At 42.1% G+C, this 19348-nt stretch overlaps 1 protein-coding gene across 1 annotated transcript in view; it reads left to right on the top strand.

Annotated features, from left to right (window-relative positions):
- Positions 1-19348, top strand: part of LOC308101484 (phospholipid-transporting ATPase ABCA1) — a gene marked incomplete at its 5' end in the record, with an annotated part of 254815 nt that overhangs the window by 28095 nt on the left and 207372 nt on the right. Inside the window, 5 exons of the mRNA XM_080450900.1 lie at positions 6663-6802; positions 7922-8038; positions 13491-13688; positions 17746-17951; positions 18298-18474. Coding sequence (XP_080307026.1) covers positions 6663-6802; positions 7922-8038; positions 13491-13688; positions 17746-17951; positions 18298-18474 — 838 coding nt within the window. The remainder of the gene's footprint in view (positions 1-6662; positions 6803-7921; positions 8039-13490; positions 13689-17745; positions 17952-18297; positions 18475-19348) is intronic.

Genomic DNA, 19348 nt, shown 5'->3' with positions numbered 1-19348 from the left:
GTTTGCATGTTCTCCCCGTGTCTCCTAGGGTAGGTACCCTCACAAAAACATGCAGTAATCCTGGTCACTATACTGCCTCCCCCTGGCCAGCCTGGGCGCCCGATGGAGGGGAAGGGAACTGGTTGGAATAACGTGTTCCTTCCACGCGCTACGTCCAACCAGGGAAACTCTCCCCTGTCAGGTGACAAGAAGGTCAGTTGGCTCTCATGCATTGGAGGAGGCATGAGCTCGGCCCTGGCCTCCCTAAGTTGGCAGAGGGAAGGTAGTGCCCAGGATTACATAGACAATTGGCACTGGGTGTAAAAAATAGGGTTACAAAATCGTGGGATAAAAAAAAAAAAAGAAAAGAAAAATCTTGTTTCCATAGTGGTCCTTTTACAGGAAGACAAAGATGGCAATACAAGTCACACATGACTAAGGTAGACATACGAAACACAATTACAGCACCTGCATACATTAACTACTTACATACCTACACTCATTTCCACCATTATAAATTATATTTACACATACCCAACGGCCACCTCACCAGGCACCCAACAAAGCTGTCACTCCGATCTTAGTGTGGCCACTTCACTCAACAAAGTGTCCTCCGTGCACCGTGCACACACACACATTATCACACATACTTATGTATACAGTACATACTTAAACCCTCTTACATTTCTAAGTCCCTCTTTGATCACACAAGGTCTTGTCTGTTTCGTGTCCGAAAAATTACTTCAATCATGTTCATTCGAAGTAAACCTAATTTGAGTTGGTTCGATGTGCAATGAAGCATGTGCAATCCAATGCGTTGGGATGGTTTGATTGAAGTGTGTGTGTGTGTGAATGCGTGCGTGCGTGCATGTGTGTGTATTTCTGAGCATGTGGTTGACGGTGTGTGTCTGTGAGTGCTGGTGTGCATGCTTTGACATGGGTCTGCATGATTATGCATTCATTCTTATCCATCCGCCTGAAATAGGTGTGTGTAGGAGTGTGTGTGCGTGCGCGTGTCCACGGCCCTGCCTCACTGTCGTGTTGTGTTGAGCCTCTCTCCAGGGGACAACTCAAATTGATTAAATTCGCCAGGTAAGATGAGGGGCTGACTTGAGGCTCGGAGCAATTACTTGACTGTGGCAGTGCCTGGTGTGAAATATAGATTCTCCACTACTCTGATCCCACTATTGAGTTATAAAATATACATCTGTTGTCAAAATAAGAACCACGACGCATCACAATGCAATGCATTTGTCTCAGCTATCCACCTTAATATGTCATCGCTGTCTTGCAGAAGATTCACATCTCAAATTTTCTATTTTGTGTTCAATCCTTTCACTGTTGATGTTGTCTTGCATGTGTGCAACACAAATATTCTAGCGCTAAAACCAGTCAATCCATAAAGTATCCAGGACAGCTAGTATCAGGGGTGGAGTGAAACAATTCAGGCCATGAATTTGACCCAAACCTAGGTAACTCTGATCACTCAAACCATCAGTCCACTAATTCAATTCAAATATTTTAATCTGGGAAGAAAGTTATTCAAAGTAGATGTATGATTAGATGTATAACACACGGTAACGCAACATAGGCCAAATATAAAGATAAGAAACACTTTAACACTTAATGCTACTAACAATTTAACGCCCTTAACACTTTTAACGCTACTAATACTTTAACACCTTTAACACTTTTAACACTACTAATACTTTAACACTATCAACACTCTTAACGGTAGTTATACTCTACCAACATTCTAACTACTGCATACTGGCTGCCAATGTAGCGAGCCCACACTGTTTCTTCAGGAACATTATTTTCTAGTTGAAATATATTTCCCTCAGTGTCATGATCTTTATGTTGCACTTATTGCTGTGACATAATTTCTCCACGAAAACATAAGATGTGTAAAACGTCCGTTGGTCACTCTGTTATTAGCTACTTAGCCATGCTGGTTATGTAGGGTGACCATATTCTGAATTCCCAAAAAGAGGACACCTAACGAATGCACGCGCGCGCAGCGGTTCTGGGCGATTTTGGCCGTTTTTTTGGGCAAAAATGGGTGGATTTTGGGTGGATTTTGTAACTGTTTTTTTTTTACTTTATTTCGGTTTTAAGGTTAGGGTTAGGTTAGAGTTATGTTATTAAATTATTTTGGGGGAGCCATTCTTCAAAATAACCTCTCATGTCTATAATGTAAAAATGTAAAAAATGCCTCAAAACCTGTTAATTAAACAAAATAAAATAGAGAAGTAGCCTGTTATTTAATGTTTCGGTACCCCATTCTTCAAAATAACCTCTCATGTCTATAATGTAAAAATGTAAAAAATGCCTCAAAACCTGTTAATTAAACAAAAGAAAATAGAGAAGTAGCCTGTTATTTAATGTTTCGGTACCCCATTCTTCAAAATAACATCTCTCTCATGTCTATAATCATGTAAAAATGTAAAAAATGCCTCAAAACCTGTTAATTAAACAAAAAGAAAAAAGAGAAGTAGCCTGTTATTTAATTAGTAGTCGGTCAATTTGGCAGAAGAAGTCTCGCCTTGCACAGCTTTCTTGTGCTTTACAGTGGCAATATGGGCTTGCAGGTCAGAAGAACCCTTATTTGCCACGGAGACATATGTTCCTGCTTTGCAAACAGTACACTCTGCTTCGCATTTGTCACGACCCAGACGAAAACACGGGTACTTTTTGCGCATTTCATCCGTGAAGTTACATTTGCGTTTCGGCATTTTCTCCGCCTCTGTCTGTCTGTGTAACTTTTTCGGGGAGCAATGATAGGCAGCGCTGAGCGCGACACTGTTCCGTGTGTGTCTGTGTGAGTGAGTGAGTGAGTGAGTGTGTGTGTGAGTGTGTGTGTTTGGTCACGTCTGCTGACAGGCTGCTGGAGGCACACGTGAGTCACGTGTGCCTCCAGCAGCCTGTCAGCAGCCGTGTTGCGGAACCAGGGTTACGGAAGGACCATATTTAGCGCTTTCAGTGTAAAAAAAAAAAACTCCCCCCCGGACAGGCCGGACAGCTCCTCAAAAGAGGACATGTCCGGGTAAAAGAGGACGTATGGTCACCCTAGGTTATGGTGTGTGTGTGTATGTGTGTGTGTGCTAATGTTTTTGACTGACCTGACCCTACTTGGAACATGTCGCTTTTTAGGGCATTTATTTTCTCCTTTCTCTCTTCTTCAGAAGAGAGAAAGCAGGTACTGTAGAAACGGGTAACCATTATAGTGTAGACAGTTGCTATGTGCATCACCAAGAGACGTGATGATGTCACGTGCGCAGACTCACCCCTGATGCTTGCTTTTCTGAGAGGTCCGTCAACTCATTCCTGCTATATTATCACCGATCAATTTGACGGCCAGGGTTGCCAGATCTGCTTATTGTAATTTCCCGCAAGATTTTATTTGAAAATAGCCGATCTACAAGCTCACAACGCGTCGCGATGCGTCGCGATTCGTCGCGATGCGACGCGTTGTGAGCTCTGCTGAGCTCTGCTGAGCTCTGCTATGTTCAAATAGCTGATGTATATGTTAAAGTGTTCATGTGGCCCATAGTCGCTTCTTGTGGGCTGGTTTTCCTAGACCTGGTTGCTTGTTTCTCTCACAGAATCTGGCAACACTGTTGACGGCAGGCCAAAAAAACAACCCTCGGGCCACGGTGCTCCAGACTTATTGAGGTGCTGCACTGTGTGCCGCACCAATTTCCTGTCTCCAACATGTGTTGTGATCACAGCAAGTGATATCTGTGTGGTCTGCAGAAAGAACAGCTGGTCAGACTAAGGGGCAACCATTAGCTCTCAGCGCACGGACCTCCCAGGAGCACCCGCAAACGATGGCCGATGGGGCAAAGATGCGTCTAAACATTTAATTGCACTGAAAAAGGCCGGTAACATCTCTCTGATGGGAGGCATATACTGTAGGCGCACTGCTAAGTTAACTCATTAACCGCCAGAGTAAGACATCGTCTATAGCTACCCTTGCCAGTGATTCCGAGCGAGCAAAACAGAAAGCAGAGAAAAAGACATTTCTCCAAATCTATTAGAATGCGTGTGAACGTGGCTGTTTTTTTTTCCTGCTTCACTGGGAGTCATATAGGTGACTCATAGGTTAGCGAAGAGCGCCAACATGAGAGCACGACATTGCGTCAAGACGTCATTGGCGGTGTGGGGGCGTTGGATTGACATACGTCAAAACACGTCATTGGCAGTCAATGTGTTTGGAGAACCAGGTGTTTTTTTTAAGTCATGCCAGGGAAACAGGAAATGGACAGCCGGTCGGGATGGTCAATATAGGAAGTGACTTAAGTTATGCCCACAGATTCACATAATAATGGTTGGTATCATCTGTGGAAAGTTGGCCAAATCAACGTACAAACAATGAGAGGAGGAGGCCTTTTGGTTTCTGTTTTATCACTCTCCCTACTGCGTGCACTCAACGCTCGATCATCTGTAACTTTGTGCGTGCGCGAGTGACACATTGTTTTTTTAGGAGGTTTCAGCAGACCTGACATCTCTCATTCTCTCTCTACTCTCTCTCTCTGGAAAATTGTCTAGGGTAGTAGATGGGCATTTCAAGCATGGATGAAGATGGAACAGGACTCAAAATGAGTGCCATTAATTGTTTATGTCTTTGCAGTGTGATAAACATTATGTTGGTGTTGACTTCATGCTGTAGCTTCCTGCCTTTTATAGTTAAATGTTTTGTCATGTATCATATATTTTTGCATTTATCCCATTTAACACATTGGGTGCCAGAGGTTTATTAAAATATTATACGTTGAGTGCCTGCATTTCTTCCATCCACTTGCGTTATATGTTTCGTGCTGCAGAAGCCCCGACGCGGAAGTGCATGTAAACAAAGCGTGCGTGCGAGACGGCGGAGGGTCCCGACTAACGCCTGGAACAATAATATTTCCAACGCGATCCTCCATTGCAGCGTGATCGCCGATCGGAAACGGCTCGTTTCCACCACATTAAAAAGAAATGGAGATATTAAGCTTTTAGTCAAGGAGATAACATTGAAAACGCCGACCGGAAGGATTTTTGACATGGAGCCTCATCCAGCCTCTTCTTCTCAGAAACTCCTTGGGTGATGTCAAAGTTTCGTTTTAGCGCCCCACGTGGGCCACTCGTATAAAAATAGAATTGGGTCAAAAACGGTCCGGACCGTTTTCGGCACTTCTCGTTTGGACCCTCAAAAACGGTCCGGACCGTTTTTGGCATTCAATGTGTTAAATACATATTTTAAACACGTTTACTCACTTCATATTATATAAAATAGAGACTCTTAAGTACTAGCAATAGTACTAATTACTGATAGTAAAGATTATTGTTGGTCTGATGAACAGCCATTAAGGCCAGCAGTGTGCCACAAAACTGAGAAGGCAGATCAGGAGGGTTCAGCTAACAGAAGATGAATGATGCTTGGGAACAGACATGTTGTGACATGCTGGGATATGTCATGGACCATGCACTATAGCAGACTGTTAGCCAAATTGGCCACAAGATGACCAATTACTGTCTGGAGACCCAACATAATGGTCAGCTAGACCAACACAGAAACACAGCACTCAAATTGGAAATGGTTCAGGTTCTGATTGTTGCACTCCTCAACCAGCAGTATACTGTTACAACCCTCCCAATCTAGTAAAACACTGGCAGTGGTAGATACTTTGAATTATTAATTATCTTTGTAGCCTATTGATGAGTTTTTACCCATCATACAATACTCCATATTTTATTTTGTTTTATTTTATTTTACTACTTAACAGTACATTCACTGGAAAGGAAATAATTGTGTATTGTGAAGTGAGATAATTGCATACATTTTACCCATAATATTGAGCTACTCCTGTAAACAGTACGTGTCTTTTTTTTTTCTTTTTTTTCTTGGAGGTGGATTATACCTACAGTATGTGAACACATGGTTAGCACCTTCTCTTGTTGCACAAACCGGCCTATTGAACTGCACCTTAAGAACACTGCACCTGCTGCTACTTTCTTTAATGTCGCCTCAGGGTGGCGTGTTATGTATACACCTGCTTATGTTTATGCATACAGTATGTATTTAATAAACTAAACTTTGACAGTGAAGCTCAGGAGGTAAAGTGGCCTTTTTTACAAGATGATTCTGATTCATCTCGCTTTTTTGCATTAACATTACACGTTTGGTGTGTGGCCGACGGCGTGCCTCGTGATTAGCAGTTGTCATGTAACATGTATATAACATTTCACTGTAGCTAATCAGTCATTGCCTGTATTGATGCGTTTGTGTCGTAGTATTGATTTTGTCATTAGTTTTACTCATGAAGACAAATGTGTCAAATGTGACATATAGGGTTATTTAACATCAGTGTCAATACACGAGTCGATTAACGTATTTATTTTTATACACATGCGACGAACATGATATAGTAGGTGTCTTTTGATAATAGATGGATCAGTATAGTAGCGATAAGTGGTTTAGACTTCTGCTTTGAGGCCGACACTACTGTATGTTCCCTTAATGTACAATAAAATCCCTGCCTGTGGCTTGCTCCTGTGTCAAAATTTCACAGATTTCTGTTTGTCTACAATTAATAAAAGCAATGGGGACCAGTCTGCCCACTTTCCTTGAAAATAACACGTCTTGTTGAACATCTCTTCTCTTTTCTCCTCTCTCCTCTCCTCTCCTCTCCTCTCTACAGGTGTGTTTTGTCAGACACTGATTGAAACCCTGGAGAGCACACCTGGTCTGCGTTACATTTGGAGCACCCTCAGACCTTTAGTGCAAGGGAAGGTCCTCTACGCGCCGGACACCCCTGCTGCTCGTCTCATTGTGAAAGAGGTACGCGCACGCACGCACACACACACACTTACACACTTCAGGCAGATGTATAAGAATGAATGCACAATCATGCAGACCCATGTCAAAGAATGCACACCACTCACATCAACTACATGCTCAGACACACACACACACCCCCACACACACACACACACACACACACACACACACACACACACACACACACACACACACACACACACACACACACACACACACACACACACGCACACACACTTACACACTTCAGGCAGATGTATAAGAATGAATGCACAATCATGCAGACCCATGTCAAAGAATGCACACCACTCACTAACACACACCGTCAACTACATGCTCAGACACACACACACACACCCACCCACCCCTGAGTCCGAAAAACCATTACAACACTTGGCTCACGGAAGTAAAATGTTGACATCCTTTTTGCTAAAACTGACAAACTTTCTAAGCAACATTATTCAGATCTCCATGTAAACGTCTTGTCTCTTTTAAATATCAGCCACTGTACATACAGTAACTGACTGTCCTTTTGAGCTGCATCTTATAATTGTGGGGGAGGAATCCACATACAGTACATTATCTCCATACCGAGAATAAACTCTTAAGACCACCCGCAGAAGAGACACGACTCTAAAAGTCAGCGAGCAACCTCATTCAGGGGAGGAGGAGAATGTCATGCATTTCTCATGACATTTCTCCAAGATATCAACATCGTTTTTGATAAGTGCATAAACAAAACAAACAACAGTCAGGCATCAGGGATTTTGTGTGGGGAACATTGAGTGGGGATAATGAGTGAGTGCGAAATCCGCCGACTTCACAGCAAGTTTCTCGGTCTCGGCGCGCGCAGGGGGCCCTCTTCACACAGGGCATATTCAGATTGTTTACAAGTCGCTGTTGAGGTTTAAATAACCCCATTTACATTTGTCACTGTGGGGGGTGACGGGTGTGGGTGTGATGACTTTCTCTGGGGAATAGGTCAAGTACACAGTGGCGCACTTTCAAGTTTCGCTTAGGCTCGAAAGGAAATGAGATGGCCCAGTGGGTTCAGTGGATGAAAAGTGAGATGAATTGCGCTGCTGCTAATCACTGTATGATTTCGGTTTCTCGTTTCAGGCAAACAGCACCTTCAACGCCTTAGCTATGCTGAGAGAGCTGGCTGACTCTTGGGATGAGCTTGGGCCGCGAGTTTGGGACTTCCTTGAAAATGGTCCCCAAGTCAATGCACTACGGGTAAGGTTAAATTTAAACTTTAGAACCACCTTGATGAGTACCAAAATAATTTTGGCCAAATACGATTTTTTAATATTTTGTACTGTATGTCTGGCTTTTCACAAGAAAATGTATTGTCCTCAGAGAGGAAATTATCTCAAAGAGTTGGTATTCAATAGCAAAACAAAACATGAAAACAAGCATTTAAAACTGTTAACTGTACACAAGTCATCGTACAACAATTCGCATCACATTACGCTTTAATTGACAAAATAAATGTTGCATGTCAACAGATTGTGTCGGCTATCAAATCAAGAGAGGTTTATTTTTTTTAATTTGTTAGATTTTTTTCTGGTATAAGAATCTTCTTCTTTTATAGTTTTTCATTTAATTATTTTACATTATGATGACCGTCTTTAGGTTCATGTATTCAACTAGTCTCCAAATGTCCTTACATTTTAAAAGCGGCTCATTTTACTGTATCTTGGGATATCATTTGCAGTTATAGAGTGTGCAGGTAAGAATATACACATCTCATGCACTGTATATCAACGGACTGCGCCTTCTGTGGGATGTGGACACAGAGGAGGGAAAGTAATTATGGATAAGTGCAGGATAATTTTCATCCTGGCAGAAGGGATTATCTGGGAAAAGCGAGTACACATACCTTGCCTCTCTCTCTCCCTCCCTCTCTCCCCTTCTCTCTTTTTCTCGCTCTTCCCTTCCCTCGCCCTGTCTTTCCTTGGCACTGACATTACTCCGGTGTCACTCTAAATGAGCTTATAGGCAGCTGGAGGGGAGCAGACGTTGGGAGCTCCTTACAGCCAGAGTATTCATTACCCTAGCCCTAACCTTTACACAAATGGGCCAGCAATCCTCCTTTGTCTTCATTTTCTCCCAGCCGTGCAAGTTCCCTCTGCACCTCTCTGCAGAAACCGGTGGCTCCCATGGAGGTTTGTCATCTGCCGAGGTCCTTCAAGGTCCCAGACACATTTTACCTTGATGGAGCAATTACCATCCCCTCCACCACCACCACCACCAACCAACACCACCACGGTGCAGTTATAGGATTTAGGGTTCTTAGGTGTACCGTTAAGGGCTAATTTATACTTTGTCGCCTGACCACATTGTTCATGTTTTTCACACGAAGATCCAGTCCAACAAAGTATAAAATAGGGATAGAATCAAGAGAATCAAGAGGGATGCACTTGTCACTTTAAAATGTAATGATACTGGATGTAATGCATACAAAATCTAGATAAGAGAGAAATAAAGTTGAAGTACAGGTAGAACAGCAGGTATGATAAACCTTTTTAAGACGGTTACGATATATTTAGCAGCAGTGTCAAAAATGTGCAAGAGCAGAAGGTATTATAATATATCTTTAGCAGCGGTGTCAAATGTGCAAAGAAGCAGAAGCCAATTGCAAATTTCACTTGTCTAAGTATAATTTTCTGCTCGAGGATTCTTTTCTTTTTTTTACCATGTCCTCATTCTGGGCTCATTTACTATAGGATGGTGTTTGTCCTTCATAATTACTTTTAGTGTACATTCTGTGAGATATGCTTGAGGTAGCAATGTATTCAAACCAGGATAATGGTTCACCAATATTAATTGTCCGCATTGGCCTATTGTACGATCCAAAGCACTGTATGATGTGCGTTACATTCACCCATTTAACACACACATTCACAAAAACGTTCTCACGCCGACAGTGCTGGCGACCATGCAAGGCACCAACTAGTGTTGATTTTGACAGCAAATTTTGATTTAGTTTTAGTCATAGTCTTTTGAATCAAATTCCATTTAGTTATAGTCATATTTTAGTCATCTGAAATGTTTTAGTTTTTGTCTAGTTTCAGTCGACTAAATATCATAAGATTATAGTCGACTAAATATGCAGTTGGTTTAGTCGACTAAAATGTATGTTGGCGGTGCCTTGATGGCGTCGTAATGGCTGATTTTACACTTGATTGCATGCTGAAAATAGCCGATCTACAAGCTCACAACGCGTCGCAGCAAAAGCAAACGTTTGTAACTCAAATCTCCCTGGAACAACATATTTTACAAATGTTTGCTTTAAAAGTATATATAGCCTATTCACAGATTTGAACACATTTTCAAGATTTTTCTAAAAATAGCAGATATACTCAGCTCATAGCACAGCGCTCGGTGCCGCACTATGAGCTTGTACATCTGCTATTTTTGAATAGCCAAGTACATCTGAAATGACAGAGATGCGTTCCCGGATTGATTGGGTTAATGACAGAATGCTAAATTATACTAGAGGGATCTTATGGAGTTTGCGTTGACATTGCCCGATGCATCTGTAGGAAACACATTATTTCCAGCATGTCAAGTAGCCTACTCTTGACATTTAGCCCACAGAGCAAATGTTAAGAACAGGTGTTACTGTATCATGGGAACGACTCCATGTTTGAAAATATTGAAAGGATTGATTCGAGGTTTCATTGGCTCTTTGCCCTGGGGACCAGACCATTTCCCCCCATTTTTAAAAGGCCACTGAATACATCTCACTTTTTTTATTTTCCTTTAAGACCGTCTCATGTTGGATCATTTAATTTGACACATGACCAACAAGGTTAAATGGCATATCCACAACTCTGTGGCCGAAATGCCACTGAACATTTGGCAGATACGGTAGAGCAGTGGTGGAAAGTAACTGTACATTTACTAAGTGCTGTACTTAAAGGAGTAGTTCACCCAAAAAAAGGACTTATTTTCTATCAATTGCACACCCCATGAAGCCTTGAATTCATGGATTTTTTTTTTATCACATTCTTAAAGGGATACTTCACTTTCACATAAAATAAACATTAAAAATATATATATAAAAAAATGAAAGAAGTTATGGCAAAATAAAGGCCCCCTCACACATTAGTAGGACACTCTAATGCGTGAGGGGGCCATGAATTTTCCATTACTTTTTTCATTTATTTTTAATATATTTTTTAAATGTTTCCCCCCGCCGAAAGTGAAGTATCCCTTTAAATCAATAATTTGATGACCGGTTGTATTTCCGGTAGGAGACACAAAGAGTGTACTTTGTGTCTCCTACCGGATACATTAGCATCTTTCCGCCAGTAATCAAATTATTGGCTTAGGAATGCGACAAAAAAAATTATAATCCATGAATCCAATGCTTTATGGGGTGTGCAATTGATAGAAAATAAGTATTTTTTGGGGTGAACTACTCCTTTAGGTACAAGTTTGAGGTACTTTTATATAAGATTTTAAAATGTTCAATACTTATATACTATATTGTACTTCTACTCTCAGAGCCACTTCAGTTACTAGTTACTGTGCAGATTTAGATTATTATCACAAAATGACCATTAACCACTCAAGCCCTCATTTATACTTTGGCTATTTGAAAATATCCATCTACAAGCTCACAACGCGTCGCGATGTGACGCATCATGAGCTTGTAGATCTTTCTTTTTGAAAATACTTAGTACTAGTAAGTATGTTTTGATGCCAATATTTATATAATTTTACTCACGTAAAAATTTGAATATAGGACTTTTATATTATTCAATACAATGGTGACTGGACGGAGATATAGCATTAGATTTATGTTAATCATTGCAGTGCTCTTGCAAAACGGGTCACTACTGTTTCAGATCGCCTTGTGAATTTTAAAATACACACATCTTTAATAAAATGTGTGATATATCACTGGCGAGAATGGACACCCTGATTTTCCCAAATGTCAAACACGGCAGCATAGAGATTACTTCATTTGACACTGACCTAAGGTTAACTGAAATCTTCTCAGACTTGTTGACACTGAAATGCCAGTGAACATGCTGCCGAGCATACATCTTACAGTACAGTTTAGTTTGCAGTCGTTTATTTTAGTTCAGTTTGTTTGGATTGCATACAACCCTCAACCCCCCCTCAAACAAATCCTCATCATACAACATTTTGGAAAGAAAAGAAAGAAAAGTCCAGGACTGATTTCCATTGTGGTCCTCCCACAGACAAACACAACATGACAACCCACCTGTGCAGGTCAAAGCTGTAATAAATTCAATCAGTTTACGTAACATTTTACGTCAGCAATTGTTTTTTAGCCAACTAAAAAAAAAGGTAAACTATATTTCTCTTGCCTATAGGGATACACCAGGTTGTGAGGTTCCCAGACAGCCTCAATTGCTTCTATAAATATTAAATATAAATGTGAATTATATAACTTGTGCTTGAGTTCTTTTCCTCTGCATGCCATGCCACCTAAATAATGACTCGAGTTGAATTTCAGCTCATAACGCCGGTGTCAATTAACATTATTATCAAATGGTCATCCATTTCATGGCAGCAGAGAAAATACGGAAATAGTTAAAGTTGACGGAAGGGAGTGGTCGCGCTTCGTACGTTAGAGTGCAGATAAACTAATGTTGTCAATTAACTAATTACATAAGTCCCTGTTGTATGAGGAGCCACGGAGCCATCTTTTTCCCCGACACTCATTCACAAACATACGTACACACATATGCACACAAATTGGAAAGCAAGGTTATATTTGCATATATATTAGCATATCCTCTTTATTAGCTCTTAGCGTTGTGACAGCAATCACAGCCCGAGGCATGAGCCAAGCTGACTGGATGTACATGCAGGCAGGCACTGCAAACATGTTTGTATCACACAGGAGGAACGGAATGAGGGGAAGGTGGGGAATATGTGTGTGTGCATGCAGACAGACGTGTGTGCATGTGTGCATATGCCACTTTTTATTTTTTACATGCCTTTTTCTCACACTCTTCTCTCTCTCTCTCCGTGTGTATTTGAGCAGCACACATGCCACACATGTCAGCATGTGTCGCCGGTTATGTAAATGTGTGTGTGTGTGTGTATGTGTGTGTGTGTGCATAAGCTATAGCCGACTACACTATGAGCAATGCCTGGCTGGCTGTATGTGGATGGTGTGTGTAGAAGCTGAAGTACAACAGTGCCATCTAGCTTATTGCTTCTAATTAATCCTGCATAAAAGTGAACGGCAGAGCCACCACCGAAGGAGATGGTAGGCACCCCCCCCCAAAACATTTAACCCCTTGAACCCCAGCATCCATATTATGAGGGGAACATTCGCTGTAAATGGCAGAGCTACAAGCTCAAATGTTGAGCTTTGGTGTAGATGCAAAAAAAAGCGTTGTAACTCACGTCTGTTTCACTAAGACTAAAGGGTTTAAGTGGTTAAACACGCTTAGAGTTAACCACTTAAACCCATTATGGAGTCCCTCAGGGCTCTATACTAGTGTGTTTTCTGTGGTGGCTAAGCTTTCGCTGAAAATAGCCGCTTGACAAGCTCACACAAGGCGTCGCAACGCAAGCTAGTCGATCTGCTATTTTCTGCGGAAGCTTTCCCCACAAAAAAAACACCCCCTAATGACAATAAACAACCAAGAATCAAACAAACAAATCCTCTTACTTTATGTTTACAAAATGTCAGGCGCTGCTGGCGAATCCACTGTTTGCTGCGACTCTTGACCAGCGGCTCAATGGCACAGGATGGACGGCGGAGCTTCTGGACAACTTCCTGTACAACGGACCGCCGGAAGAGCGCCCGGAGGGCATGCCCGCGTACGACTGGCGCGATGTTTACAACGGCACCACAGAGATCCTGGAGCTCCTCTCCAAGTTCCTCGGGGTTTGTGATTATTTTTTTACATTTTATTATCCTTCCTTTGTCCTTTTTATTCCATTCCTTTTTTTGTCTCAAACAATAAGCCGCTTGTCTTATTATTTTTTTATAGCCGATAAATGCGGCTCTGATGAAGGAAATCAAGCTCCTCTCGTTTCCATTTTTTCCCCATCCCTCATCCTCCTCGCTCTGTCTCACTCAGCTCCTTTTCCTTTCTTTTTTATTCATAAATGTTCGATGACCTTGTCTTGACAAGCTGTCAAAAAACATAGACAGAGGGAGATGTACAGTACAGTAGTAATACAGTGAGTGCTTCGATGGTCATCGTGTAAAAGAAAAAAAAGAACATTATGAAAACCCTATTTTCAGCATGTACTGTACATTACTCTACATTCTATAATGAAAGGCACAGAACAAACGGTGAAATGGCCAGGTAGGAACGTACATATACACACACACACACACACACACACACAGATGGCCGACATTGATTTATTGATCTCCGAGGTGGTTTAGCAGCGATGCCCTTCTCTCCCCGCATCGACACACATGTTCAAAGTAAACCCCCCTCGAAGTATTAATACACAGGCAGCTAAGATGGCAGCTAGGGGGCCTTGGGGGTTAGACGGACATGGCCGGTTGAAATTCCAAGGTAATACAATTCATTTCTCTGCCCTGATGGAAATTGCATTTCTCAAAATAGACAGAATAAAGGACGCATCTTCTTGATAGGCTTTTTTTTATTATATAAGTCAACGCGGTCCCATGATGAGGGCCGTACATTCTCATAGTATACGTGCAGAAAGATGGAGATGTTCCATACCTCCCATAGTTCAAAGTAGTGCACGAGGACAAAGACCTTGAAGCATGAATTGCATTTATTTTGTATCTCCTGCTGAATGAGAATGTGACTGTAGCACATGCGTTGAAGCCCTTATGAAGATCTGTGTTGACAAGAGCAAAATGGCAAGTTCGTTCCAGATAGTGACAGTGATGTAATTACATGGCATTTCCGGATTTAACTCATATCCCCTCCGTCAGGTGGAAACCGCGTACGTCCAAAACCATTACTTTTTTATTAAGCAAATGTTCGCTTTAAAAAATATATATTCAAAAGGTTTTGCAGAAATGTTCGCGATTTTTCAAAAATAGCAGATCTACAAGCTCATAGCGCGGCACGCTTGTATATCTGCTATTTTTCAATGGCCAAAGTATAAAAGGTTAAAGTGGTTACAATTATTGTGATGCTATGTTAACACATTTTCCTGGGGATTTATTTAGATTATTTTTGTAATTAAATTGTGAAAATAGCCAATATACAAGCTCGCCTACGCGTCGCATCGCAACGCGTTGTGAGTTTGTAGATCTGCTATTTTCAATTTTGGAGATACAAGGTTTCTGCATGCCCGATGGCGACGATTATGGAATTCTGCAATGTCCATGACAGATGGGCTTTGATTAGACTGATCCAATCAGCACTTGAATTCATTTTTTTTTCCCTTGTACCAACCAACCAACGGCTAAGGAAATGTACCCATCGTTAAAGGAGTAGTTCACCCAAAAAATTACTTATTTCCTATCAATTACACACCCCATGAAGCATTGAATTCATGTTTTTTTTTGTTTTTGTCTCATTCCTAAGCCAATAATTTGATGACCAGCGGTCACTCCGGTAGGAGACACAAAGAGTCTACTTTGTGTCTCGTACCGGATACATTAGCGTCTTTATTATTATCATCAAATTATTAGCTTAGGAATGTGACAAAAACATAAAAATATCCATGAATTCAAGTCTCCATGGGGTGACTAATCGATAGAAAAAAAGTCATTTTGGGGTGAACTATCCCTTTAAAGACAGACAGACGACATGAGTCACCCTGTCTGTCACTCCTGAGTTGAATCACTCCTAGATGAGCGCATCGACTTGCTCTTTTGGTGCGGCGGAAGTCCGGCAGCACGCCTGAGACTGGGGGACCGGCATATGGGCTGGAAGCTCTGCGCCATTCTGTTACCATAATTAGGATATGCGTCAACAGTCAACACGCAACTCTGTTCTTTTCTTTTTCTCAGTATCTAAAACATTTTGGCTACTCTTAACCCATTAAGACCGGGAACGCATCCATCTGTGTCATTTTAGATTTCTTTGGCTATTCAAATTTTCATTTTTTTTAAATCGTGATTTCTTTTTTTTGTGCAAATCATTGAATACATATATATATGTTTTTAAAGCAAACATTTGTAAATCAAATCTTTGCTTCTGGGGGGTCCCTGGAAGAAAATATTTTGCGATGGGAGTCTGTGGCCAAATACATATCATTTTGGGTGGTCCTTGACATGAAAAAAGTTTGAATACCACTGATATTGCAACATAGGATTTAGAAGAATCTGCCTCAGGTCTTAATGGGTAAATGTACCATCTAAACCAAACAAACTCGGCTGATGTGACCTCAGAGGCCTATAGCTGCCTCACCCACGCCCCCACCCATAGCCCTCTCAACTTGCACAGCAAGTTGAGCATAAACGGATATTTTTTAATGAAATAAAAGGAAAGAAATATGTCCAAAACCGCTACTTTTCAGGATTCAAATACAAAAATAGCAAAAGTAGCAGATCTACAAGCTCGAAAAGCGTCGCTTCGAGCTGCTTTTCGAGCTCGCAGATCTGCTACTTTAGTGTGACGCTGTGTAGGGCGTTAATTTACGAAAAAAACACAAAGTTCAAATATGGAGATAGGAGGTTTATGCCCGACAACAACGATATACACAGTATGTTGTCTGTGCCTTAACACGGCCATGGGGGCTGACAGCATAATGTTTATCGCACCGTGGAGATCCGTCCGTGCTAATCTCATCTCGCGGCTATCAGTGGGTGGGCACACGCATATGGCCTCTATAAGCATGGTGTGTCCGTGTCCATCATGTACCGTACAGTATGTGTTGTGGGGAATCTTCTTGAATTAGGCCAAGACGGGATTGGCACCGCGGCTATCAGCGGGGGGGGGGGACCAGTTCCTCAACCTGAGTCAGATCAGCCATATCTTGACATCTTAGCACGTCGCCCATGCAGTTCAGGGACCAAATATGGACGTTTCTAGACGTGCTTACGCTCTCCCTCCTGGTGTCATGACGTTCGATAAGGCTTATGAGGGCAACGCGTGTGCTGACTTCATGTTTTTATTTTTTTTCTTATTTGGCTACGGTACGGCGAGGAGATTTAAAGCTCTACGTAGGAAAAGAGCTGCAAAGACCTTCTTTTAATGCAGCAATTATGCGCTGTCGCATTGTGTAATCTAAAAAATAAACATGCGCCGGAATGAATCCATACTGTACAGTATGTGTTTGCGATGTCATTGATAACAGCTGCTTCCCCGTCACGGGCTGTTTCTCTCCAAAATGTGGATTCCAGTCACGATCCCCATCAGTCCACTCTGAACTAAAGAAAATTGCTGCAGAGATATTTTTTTCTTCCCGTGGCTGGATATAGAATCCATGCTAAAGCCTCCAATGGGAGACACGATAACAAACCAGTTCAGCACTGAAATGTGAGGACAGCTGTCAGGTGTGACCGGCTTTTCCCCCGGATGACTTTCCTCCCAGCACTGTCTCCATGAAACATGGACATGAGGCTATACGGAACAGGGAGTGCAAGTAAACATCCGTCTCTCTGCTGAAGCTCACAACATAGTAACAAGTTACCTCCACCCCTCCACCCCCGCACCCTGCTTTATCTTATTCCCTCTCATTCTGTCTTTTTTGTTGTTGTCTAGAGTAGACATTGTTACTTTTTAATGCAGAGTACATTTCATAATATAAAGATTATGTCAACTGTCAAAGTGAAAGGAAAACACCTGGAACCCATCTGTGTCATTTTAGTTTTATTTGGCTATTCAAAAGCTTTTTTTGCTATTTTTGTAGAAAAACAAATTAAATATTTTGTAGAATCGGAACCTCAGGTGTTAATGGGTTAACAGAGTCTCTTCTCAGAACACATGGCTTCTCTTTTTTTCACATTTTCCTCTTGCCTTTTTTGCCTGACTTTGTGGCGCCTCTTATTTTATTGACAGTGTCTGGACCTGAATAAGTTTGAGGCATCCCCTACTGAGGGACATCTGGTGACCAAAGCCTTGGAGCTCCTCGAGGATGATAAATACTGGGCGGGCATTGTTTTTGAAAACCTGCTGCCCGACGCCGGCCTCCCCCCTCCGTACGTCAAGTACAAAATCCGCATGGACATCGACGAGATCGAGCGCACTGATGAGCTTAAGGAGAGGTAAGGTGATGCAAGCGAAAGTTAATCGTTTAATAACGTGGCAACTGACAGTTCCCTCAAAAACTAAACCAAATGTGATGTGTGAATGTTCTACCTTCATTCTGTGTGACTTGCTTTGCAACGGCAAATATCTGAGCTATCATTTACCCGTACTATACTAAGTTAGACAACACTGCTTGGCCTGAAAATTCCTGCCTTGGGAAGATTTATTCTTTGAATGCACGGTTGTTAAGCCACAGCGATGATGCGTGCGCTGACAGTGGATATGAGACAATAACAGATATACAGCTGCAACTTTCTGCCATCCCTTCTAACACGGGACTGTGATGTGTGTCCTTATAACAAGGTTATGGTCTCCCGGGGCCCGAGACAGCGCCTTTAATGACCTGCGCTATATATGGGGAGGCTTCGCCTATCTGCAGGACATGATGGACCACGGCATTATACGGACGCACGTCGACGAGGCCCAGGCCCTCGGCGTTTTCGCCCAGCAGATGCCGTACCCTTGCTATACGGACGACGCGTGAGTACCGAAAGCTTTTATATCTGTCAGGCCCACCGTGATTAGAGGAAGGAAGGGAAGGAGGTATTACCGCAATAACGTTCTGCTCCACTCCAGGGAGTTGCCACTCACTGCCACCGCACACTGCTGAGTTATAGTTTTATCAGTTATTTAGGCTCTTCAAATTTCCCCGCGGAGACGTTGAAGATGCCACCTCTGTGTTTTTTTCTATTAGCCCCTCTCTCTTGTGTTTTGTCTTTTTTTCCCTACACGTGCATTTGTGCGCACGCGCTCGTGTTTTTGGCCGCCGACCAAAAAACCGAGGGAGGCTACCTTTCCCACTAATGTTAATATTCAAAGCCAGCGTTACATTTTATCCTGAAGGACATGGGTTGTGGTTAGGCAAGGGGAAACAAACACAAATGAAGAGAGACGTCCCAGTCTATTGATTTTAGTCAAGCTGCAGATCCTGTCCCTGAATGCCCGATGCCGGCTTGAATTATTAAGGCTACTTGCTTAGATCCCTATCCCCTCCTTTCGTTTGAAATCAGCTTTCATCCTCAAATAAATAAGGTAGTAGATACTATACCTCATATGACTCACAAGTCCATCATATGCTCAGATTGATAGGATCGCTCCGTTTCGTGTTGGCTAGGTATCCGTCAATAGTGCTGTCCTATAGCACATTAGATCATTCACCAAGGGAGAGAAATGATGCAGCACGGCTCTTAATCTTCTGCAGCCCAGATTTCCTCGGAGTCTGGGAAATTACTCCCATCCATGCAGCGTTATGATATCCATTAATAAAGGCAAAGCCCAGTGATGCCATCAAGAGAGGAGATAATTACCGGGGAGATTTAGACCCAACCACACAATACAGCCCTTTCCTTTCAGG

The sequence above is a fragment of the Gymnoscopelus braueri genome (genome assembly GCF_963280865.1).
Source record: "Gymnoscopelus braueri genome assembly, chromosome: 15".
NCBI lineage: Eukaryota > Metazoa > Chordata > Actinopteri > Myctophiformes > Myctophidae > Gymnoscopelus > Gymnoscopelus braueri.
This window is presented reverse-complemented; position numbering and strand designations above follow the sequence as displayed.